At 37.6% G+C, this 10,109-nt stretch overlaps 2 protein-coding genes across 8 annotated transcripts in view; both read right to left on the bottom strand.

The window, feature by feature from the left end:
* Window positions 1–10,109, bottom strand: part of LOC141442675 (luciferin 4-monooxygenase-like) — a 46,722-nt gene that overhangs the window by 9,287 nt on the left and 27,326 nt on the right. The window contains exons 1-2 of one of the 7 annotated variants that reach the window (XM_074107722.1): window positions 1,566–1,657; window positions 1,234–1,325 (exon numbers count right to left, since the gene is read on the bottom strand). The exons of 2 other annotated variants lie outside the window; for them this stretch is intronic. In XM_074107722.1, the coding sequence (XP_073963823.1) occupies window positions 1,234–1,297 (64 nt within the window). In that variant the 5' untranslated portion in view covers window positions 1,298–1,325; window positions 1,566–1,657. Of the gene's footprint in view, window positions 1–1,233; window positions 1,326–1,565; window positions 1,658–1,694; window positions 2,017–2,422; window positions 3,549–3,959; window positions 4,334–4,381; window positions 5,585–10,109 lie in introns of those variants that run through there. 4 more of the 7 variants (XM_074107724.1, XM_074107726.1, XM_074107728.1 and 1 more) reach the window with 4 other exon arrangements.
* LOC141443112 (GDP-fucose protein O-fucosyltransferase 1-like) lies at window positions 9,039–10,108 on the bottom strand (the record flags this gene model as incomplete). Its single annotated transcript, XM_074108323.1, is given in 6 exon segments — window positions 9,039–9,162; window positions 9,316–9,432; window positions 9,779–9,820; window positions 9,869–9,972; window positions 9,975–9,997; window positions 10,000–10,108. Coding segments are annotated over 6 exon segments (519 nt in total), but the record flags the coding sequence as incomplete, so codon positions are not given.

Here is a 10,109-nt window from a genome sequence, read left to right on the forward strand (position 1 = left end):
TTTGCTTGCGATTGGCTCATTTAGTTATTTTTCATCACACTTGCTCGTAAACAGTATCATAACGTGCAGGCTACCTTGCTTGCAACCCCCCAAATAAAACCCTCGACCTTAATGTGCTTGTCATGAAGCCCGTGGTCGGTAAATGAGTCATTGCGCGTACAAATTTTCTTGTCATGAAGCCCAAGTCGGTAAATGAGTCCGTGCCCGTACTAATACTGCTGCGCGCGCTGCTGCAGGACCACACGAACACGCGGCTCAGGCACATGCTGAGGGAGGGGGAGGGCATGCAGCGCTGCCAAGAGCGCAGCCTAAGGTATCGCCAATATTTGGAACAATTACATTTTTTCTTTTAGAATTAAAAAAAATACTCGCAAATGTGATGAAAAATGTATGACATTGTATGTCGCACGGGCGGTACTAGAATTACGAACATCGACTCATTAAAGCCCTCAGTCTTCGACTTCGGGCTTCTAATAGACTCTCGTTCGTAATTCCTTATTTACCGCCTTAAGACACAATGTACTATAACCTATCGCAAGCAAACGTCAAACGGACCTCACGACACTAACGCCATCTAGCGATATTTCGCCTCTGTAAAAACCCTCATTGACAATGATGATGACTCAGAAACACACACAAAAAGTTTCAAAAAGTTTAAAGTTCTGCCCTTGGCCTGTATGGATATCTTAAAAGCGTATCTATTTACTAAGGACCACCCAGAATACTTTAAAACACGTGGCAGATGGTTCGGAGGAGAGCTTCGCGCGCAATACAAAAATCTGTACCCCTGGTGTAAGTTTTCGGTTAGAAAATACGTCTCGAACGCGTTCGCGTTAAAATCTCAATTTGTATGGAAACACGAACATCGCAAACGTTCCGCTAGAGGCGCTTTTCGTGTTTCCATATAAATTGAGATTTTAACGCGAACGCGATCGAGACGTATTTTGTAACCGAAAACTTACACTAAGGGCACTGTTGTATCAACCCCCTTGCCACTCTGACACTGTATAAGAGGAATGCCTGTAACATGTGTATCGTGTGTGTATAGTATAATAACCTTCCTGACGAGTTGAAGGTGTTGGGTGGTAGATTATTTAAAGTAAGGCCGACTGAATGGTTATACCTACATGATCACTGCTCCTATAATGTTAAGGACTTTTTGAATTTTAAATCATCGTTTCATCAATCGTTTTAAATTTGCATGTTGATTTTTTATATCGACTGAATACTTACTGTTCCTGATGATATTTACTTGTAACACCTTATGCAAACGTATTCCAGCAAATAAATATTTCATTTTATTTCATTTCATTACAATCAAAATACTTTCACATGTAAGAAAGAAAGAAATACATTTATTCACAACACAACAATAGACAACAATCGGACACTGGCTGAGCATAATGCGCCGGCGCTGATTTTCAGCCAGCACCCTCTGACCGCTATAAAAATATACTACACACTGTTAACTATACATAAAAAAACTACATGAATTTTTAAACTACGAAACATATTTATATTGTGACTTTTTTATACTATTATATTTATTAGTATTTTCGTTTTACCAATGAAACACGCTTCGCTAATATTTTTTTTGGTTAGAAATTCGTTTTTACTTTATTCAGGTGCCGCGAGCGTACAGGGGCCCTACCACGCTCTCTTAATGCAATTCAGTTTTTAGGCTCTAAACTGACCTGCATCGCTATTTCGTGCCACGACGTTACTTTTACGATTCAGTTCAAGCACGATTGTAACGATAAATTTTCACTAAAGGCTCCGATATTTTACGTATTTTGCCGCACGTTTCTGTAATAAATACATTGTGGCTTATCTCAAATTATGTAAGGTATGTCACGGATTATAACTTTTTCTGAGAAATATTGTCGAAGTAATGAAAACGTCAACGTAAGTCTATAAAGTCGGAACAGTCGTGAAAAGGCCCAACTGTATAAATACCAAATAAATACAGTGTCAATGTACAATGACGAATTAAACAAAACAAGTATGTAAATTACTTGAAACTTTATTATTACCATCGTAATGTTGTAGGTAGGTACAAATATAAGTAGATTTTTTGGTGCCGTACCGAATAGTGGCAAGCTATTAATCGACATTAATACCATGTCCGATCGTCCGTCTATCTGCCATGGGGATCTCAAGAACCGTTACCTATCTAAAATGTGGGTAGGGTGGGTAGGTACCATCAACCAAATAAGTGGTCTATCAATTTTTAAACAAGTTCCTATCAAATGAATATGTCGCTAAAGTCGAACTTTCAAGTTGACACAGACACGTCTGTCTATTGGCATTATTGTTTTATGACATGCGAACAATTATCAACTTTAGGGTGGTAGACCACAATAGGTATTTCGCTGACGGTACCTATAAGTACCTGCTAAAGCTAATAATAATTTAATAATACATGGTGTTTCAATATTCTCGTAAATCGAAAAAAGGTCAAAGGGTCTACTTGCCCTTATAAACATATTTACAAACATTTATAATATTTGAAAACCGTAGTATCACTGTATGAAATAACACGATTTTTTTTAAAATTTTAAGTAATATGCATGAAAACCCTATTTTAGTAAAATTTAAGAATAAACTACGCAGAGCAGAATGCCAATAAAATAATCTCTCTTAAAATATACTGAGTGGCAAAAAATCTGGCCCTCAAATGTATGCAGAATCAGTAATTTTGAATGAAGGGTGGGCCAAATTTTGTGCCGCTAAGTATAGGTATTGACCTCCTCTCTGATTAATAATCTATGTCAGCTCCGCTTGTATTACATGAGTACATTGGACTTACTTTCCCGGCCTGGATAATACCGACATGGAATACCGCGGCCATATTTTTTGTATACACGCCCATAGAAACTGACATGAGCTTCTATGGGCGTGTACACGAAAAAACCGGCCAAGAGCGTGTCGGTCACGCCCGAAATGGGGTTTCGTAGTCATTATGAAAAAAAGTTTAGGTATGTTTTTTACCTTAGGCTGCTATTTACTCTTAAACTACTAATAATTCTCAAGAAAACTTAACCGTTATAGTTTTCCTTGTAAGTTTGATATACCTACTTACTACCCTCCTGAATTTTTTCAAATTTTTTCACCCACCGGTTTAGATTTTAGAGAGGGGGGGGGGCTCGATTTTAAAGAAAATTTAAACTTTAAAGTTGAATATTTTGCAAACACATCACTGAATCGAAAAAACATTTAGCAACCCCCTAATGTTTTTAAAAGACCTATCCAACGATACCCCACACTACTTACAAGGTAGGATGAGAAAAATAAAATCACCCCACTTTATATCTATGTGACATAGGTACTCTAAAAAAATTTTTATTAAACTGTTTGTCGGCATAGTTTACATATATTATTATATTCGTGCAAAATTACAGCTTTCTAGCATTGATATTCCCTGAGCAAAGCCGCGGACAGACAGACAGACAGACATGGCCACGGAACCCTAAAAACACAGTGAAGCAGCAGTGCTTGCACTATTGTGTTTCGGCGTGGAGAGTAAGACAACCGGTGAAATTACTGGCACTTGAGGTATCCCATTTTAGGCCTCTAGGTGGGCATTTGCAATCCCCTGGTGTTGCAGGTGTCTATGGGCGCTGGTGATCTCTTACCATCAGGAGACCCACTTACTCGTTTGCCATCCAGTCGAATAAAAAAAAATACAGTTTCGGTATTTCCATGTCGGTATTATCCGGGCCGGGAAAGAGAGTCACCCGGATTGACAATATTTTTCCCTTAAATAATTTATTGTATTTTTGCCGGTTATTTTGTAACACGTACTAATGTGCAAATGTCACTCACAATTATTAAAATCGATATTGCGCTGTATGCGTGGAATTTATGGGGTTATAAAACTACACAAACGACCTACTTATAATATACCTTCTCCTGCCTTCTCTAGTCAATTAGGTTTCTATATTCGTTTTCCCTTTAACCTTTATGGCTATAAAAACTTCAACCCGCTACTCAAGAGAGCGTTAATTTGATTTCGGCACGTGAATAAAACAAAAGTACTGAAACTACTTCTAAACAATTCTAAACCAGTTTAATACATCAGTGTCTAAATCAGTTCTTATCGTGACCAGCGGTAGACCCTTTTCACGGTAAATATCATAATACTTTCCTTGATAAAAACAGTAAATGAACACTGAATCTCACTACGACAAAGTTCTGCAGTGAGAACTTAATTGTTGTGTTTGCGCTATGTTATACAACTAAGTTTAAGAGGTGGCTGTGTTAAATGTAAGTTAAATGAACGAATGTCTGATGCATTTTATTAACATTATGCAGAAGCAAAGGTTGTTGTGATATTTTTTTAAGTTGAAGATTAGTAGGTGTTAATATTTTGTATACTTACTTTTGTGTATGCCTGCGTACCGAAATAAATGATTTACAATTAGTTAATTCAGTTTTGGTAGGTAAGACTAAGTACTTAGGTAAATTTATGAACTGATTTCAAACTCGTAACACGAACAAAACAAGTAGGTAAATACTTGATAATGATTGCGAAGTTAATATAGATAGAGGATATAACACCGAATCTTGGCAGTAGTATGAAGTAGCGGCAAATTTTAAAAATATGTATCTACGAGTAATAGGATCGGCAATGGGCAGCACATATTCACAGATAAAAAAGATCAGTCACAAAAATAGGCCTAAACACAATAAACACTATAATTTAAAAATTACTATAGCAGAGCTCTGTTAAGTATGAATCAGATCTTTTGTTGATAATAATAATGTTGGTGATTGGGTAAATCAACTTAATTTTTATCGATTCAGATTATCGAAAGTGCCCCAAACTAAGCGTTAGATAACGGTATTTATTCAAAACATCGCATGATTACATTTTACGTTCGAAATAAAAGCAAAGGTTCTTAAAGGTGGGGCCACATGCAGTCGCTGGACGCTAGTTTCCAACGTCAAATCTGGTCACGTGACATATACCTAGCGATAAGCTGAAAATGTTGAGCTTTATCGCTGGAAAAGAAACCTCTTCAATTTCGACAAAAACAGTATTATATTTATGTTTTTCATTCACTCCATTTTCTTTTATTTGTACCACAGCCACGGCTGCTACTAAACGAGATTAAGAACAGCTTCCAAGACCAAGACCATTCCTGCAAGAAGCCATCTTGTCGCTGCTGCTCGACGCGATTTAAAATCACCTTTAAAATGGGGTCACGTGACCAGATTTATCGCTGCCAACGAGCGACTAGCGACTGCATGTGCGGGCACCCTAGCGAGAAACACACTGACGGCATGGCGGCACGTGGCCGGGACCTCCTTGGTCCTTGGCCTGTGTCAGGAGGCACCTGCTACAACCTCTCGACATCTACATTTTTACCCGACTAAACCGATTTTGATAAATGATAAGTCATGGGTTCGTCTCGATGACGCGAGTGACACTGAGTAAGTACATGAAATTCTTAAAAAATCAAAACAGAAACATCGAGTAGGCTCTCAAAATGAAGGGATTTCAAAACAGATTACAAATAAAAAAAATACAAGTCATGTGTTTTTATTTACCGTTTTCACATAAATATCAAAAGTGTGAAAAAACACTAAATTATAAAAAAGCAATAACCGACTGCGTTAAAAAATAATCAAAAGAAGAAACAAGACGTGGACGTAGTGGTCTAGAACTTTATAAGTAGCTAACTTAAACTTCAACTGAGTCGGGACGGGACCCATATAGTGTATTGCAGATGCGTTGCCAACCTAGAGGCCTAAGATGGGATACCTCAAGTGCCAGGAATTTCACCGGCTGCCTTACTCTCCACGCCGAAACGCAACAGTGCAAGCACTGCTGCTTCACGGCAGGATTAGCGAGCAAGATGGTGGTAGCAATCCGGGCGGACCTTGCACAAGGTCCTACCACCTGCAAAATGATTAAAATGCAGCGGCCTCCCTTGCACTTATTTTATCAAATATAAGATAGGTAGGACCCATTACAACAATGTACTGAAATAAGTATTACGAGTGTCCGGTGATACTTAGATGCAGTCCGACTTTACGGGACTTCCCCTATATATTGGGCTTCAATCACTCCTGCTGGCTCGTGCTGAGGCACCGACTTCAAACTATTAGAAAATTATTTTCAAGGTTTTTGAAGTCGGTTCCAGTTTTTGTAAAAAAAAATGTTTCATAGTTTTTAGTGATTTGTAACCAAAGTGCATCTCACAACGATTCCATTAAGCTCAAATACAGCATAGTTATATCACTTTATACTTAACAGAGTACCGGTACCTGCGGTCTTCTTTATCAGTGTCCAGTTCACCAAATGATACTTTCTGAATGTAAATACTTGACTTGATGTTAAAAATGTCAAAATCGCTATAGGGTGCCCTAATTCCCATCATCATCAGATCCTGACTTGGTGTCAATGGGACCACCTCGGAAGCATGTCCTTTAGAACTAAAAAATAATTATGAAGTTCGGCCCGTAATTGGCGGAGTTATCGCGTAACAAACATACATAAAAGAACATACACTGGAATTGAGAACCTCCTCCTTTTTTGAAGTCGGTTAAAAAATAGGGTATCAATGCTATGGGTTTTGCTCGTGAAGCACCGTACTGTCTTATAGGCAATCTCGAAAAAAATACTGCGTCAGCCGTACTGTCATGTAACGTATTTTATTTACACCCATATAGTTCACATCAAAGTATAGTGCATCTTAATGTTTACATTAAAGTATCGGTAATACTTTTTTAACAATGCATATCTGTAGGTACATATTGTAGAAAACTTATGACATACATGTAGATAATAATAATTATTATAAATAAAACTTTAGTTTTTTATTATCTGTTTTATTTAAGCATTGGTAGGTACTTCAAACTAATTATCAGTAACACTAACTTAAAAATACAGGCCATATCTGAACATATTTTATAAAACTTATGATATGCATGTAGATAAAGTTATGTATGCGGCTATACATAACTAGGCATTAAAACACTCGTGTGATTTTATTATGAAACTCGCCTTCGGCTCGTTTCATAAAACCACACTCGTACTTTAATGCCTCTCATTATGCACCAGCCACATAAATAACTATTACGCTAATGCACGTTACCGCCGGCGAACGTGCTAAATAAAATAAGCTAATGGATCCTGACTGTTCAAGTTTAAGTTAGCTACTTAGAGTTCTAGACCACCACGTCCACGTCTTGTTTTCTTCTTTTGAGTATTTTTTGAGTCTTACTTAGTTTAACTGCTAACTTACTTACTAACTAAACTATTTATTTTGATTATTCCCCTTTTACTCCACCAATATTCACCCCCCCCTCCAATTTTTAACACCTATTATGCAATTCCGGTATTGATAATGGAATAACGATATTGAAATCTAATATCGAAAACCAGTACCGGAATTGAAAACCTTCCGACATTACATAATTATATGCCCTAAGTAATTGCAGCGTAACTTGGTACAGTGTAAGAAGTCGAACTAATGAGTGAACCGTGCGTCCATTTTTAAGATTGTTATTCTCGGGCCGTTGACTGTACAATTGCTTCATTGAATATGATAAGTTCTCCGTCCGAGCGATCGTCTTCTGGGTCTCGAATGTGATCGACTGTCCATTGTACACTTTGACAATTGGTCTTCGACAATGTCAGGCGGGAGGCACGCTGTAAATAATATCGAAATTGTATTATTTCATAAACTAAACGTGACGTTATATTATTTGTTGTTTGTAAATTGTCGCTCGATTTTGCATAATTTGCTGGTATTGTAAAGATGGCATATTAATTTAATAGAAGCTGTTCTATTAACCCGTTGCTTACATACAAAAACAGATGTTCCGTTGCGGATGCTAAATAAAACTTTAGTCGCTGCACTTGTTATTTCCCCTAAACTATTTCATTGTTTCACTTTTTACATTACTCCACCAATATTCCACCCCCATCCAATTCCATGCCCTTACATGACATTACATGCCCTAATTGCAAATTAATTATAATAAATTAAATTACTGATTAAATATTTTGCAAAAGTTTCTAGGTTTTCACATCATTAAATGTCTGTGGTCGGGTTAATGGCGTATTTGTTTACCCTTTCTAGAAATTGGATTGACGTAACATAACGTATGGCGTTTTTAACTGTTTTTACCTTTTCGTACTCTCCTCTTGGCTTTTAAATCTCTCCCGCTGTGCTCTAGTCATATACAAAACAAGCGTGTCTGCTAACACATCTTCTAACGTTCGAACACCTTTTGTGGTATTCCTTTTGATGCTACGAAGTCCGTAATATGTTTCGGCATTCTAAGGACTGGAGTCTAACGCATTGCAGCGTAATGGTACAGTGTGAGAAGTCGAGCTAATGAGTACATGAACCGTGCGACCATTTTTTAAGATCTGCGACCATTGTTATTCTTAGGCCGTTGACTGTACCAGTTTCTTCTCGAATAGTGAACACGTCAACAATGCTTGAGTGGGATGGTCTCGCCTACACCATCACCAGCAATTATAATTGGTCTTCGACAATGTCAGGAGGCACGCTGTAAATAATAAAGATATTGTATTATTTCATAAACTAAACATTGATTATTTTATATTTAACTCGAATTTTGAAAAGTCATACAACTTACTCGACTGCTCCCGGTCCAGGATGACGAAGTACACGACATCGAATAACTGGACAATACTGCGACACTGGCTTCTAATGTCTCTCCTTTTTTAGCTGAAGAACTAGTAGCATCTGTATGAATCACGGAGCCACGGCTGCTGCAGCAAAACTGCACTTGTACGAGTGCTCACTTCATATAGAATAATGAAGATATAGCCTTTCCCGCAGGCTCCGCAGCACGCAATCTATGAAGCGACACCTAATCTTGTTCTTTATTTCACCTTCAGTCACCAAAAAAACCTTAGCAGCGTCTTATGCACTGGAGTGTCTTCAAGCTCATGCATTATGTTTCAACATGTAGTTTTTTAATATACTCTGAAATACTTCTTAGATGTAAAGTTCTTCATGCTTTGTTTTTTTGTGGTGTGCAAGGCCCAAAACTCAGAACCTAGTCCTCGAACATCTCTCTCTCTTAACAAAAGCAGTAAATGATGATACACAGTTTCTATAAAATAATTGGTTTCCTAGAATCGCAAGATCTATATGAGGTTTAGGTGGCTGCAGTCTTACATAGACACATAGTAATCTACGTAGTGCCTTGAGAGTTCACTTATCATGGGATTTGAATATCAGTTGCAACAAAGACATACTTAATATCATCAAGTCTCTTAAGTACTCTTTTATTTTGTTTATGATTTTGTTTTTTGATGGTAGGCACATGGAGGCTGTCAGTGGTCCTCTTTCATTTTTGTATCCAAACACTGTGTGGGCAGAAAATAACATAGGTCTGTCATTAACATGTTGACCGGCTCTAATCCAGTCCTGACCATTTCTTCTTTTTTATGAATTGTCTGGCACTTGATGCGATATGATCACTCCATTGCATATATTTGTGCAAATGTCTATTTTCACCTAATAATGTTTTGACTGTTTCAGCTAAAACTATCTAAGTTACGTAACATGACAGCTGAGCGTCAAGCAAGGTTACTGTGAAAAATCGCAAGATCTATATGAGGTTTAGGTGGCTGCAGTCTTACAATAGACACATAGTAATCTACGTAGTGCCTTGAGAGTTCACTTATCAGGGATTTTGAATCAGTTGCAACAAAGCATACTTAATCATCAAGTCTCTTAAGTACTCTTCTTATTTGTTTAATGATTCTGTTTTTGATGGTAGGCACATGGAGGCTGTCAGTGGTCCTCTTTCATTTTGTATCCCAACACTGTGGGCAGAAAATACATAGGTCTGTCATTAACATTGTTGACGGCTCTAATCCAGTCCTGACCATTTCTTCTTTTTTATGAATTGTCTGGCACTTGATGCGATATGATCACTCCATTGCATATATTTGTGCAAATGTCTATTTTCACCTTGTTTACTGGAAAACTGGCTGGGGCGCTGTAAAAGCTAAGACAGGCCATTTTGTTGGTGGGCCTTTCTGCTTCCATTTATCAACCATTACAGTATTGCTTGCATCATAGCTTAAAGGCCCATAGAATTCAGACCCAGTA

Source organism: Choristoneura fumiferana, chromosome 26, assembly GCF_025370935.1.
Source record: "Choristoneura fumiferana chromosome 26, NRCan_CFum_1, whole genome shotgun sequence".
NCBI classification, from domain to species: domain Eukaryota; kingdom Metazoa; phylum Arthropoda; class Insecta; order Lepidoptera; family Tortricidae; genus Choristoneura; species Choristoneura fumiferana.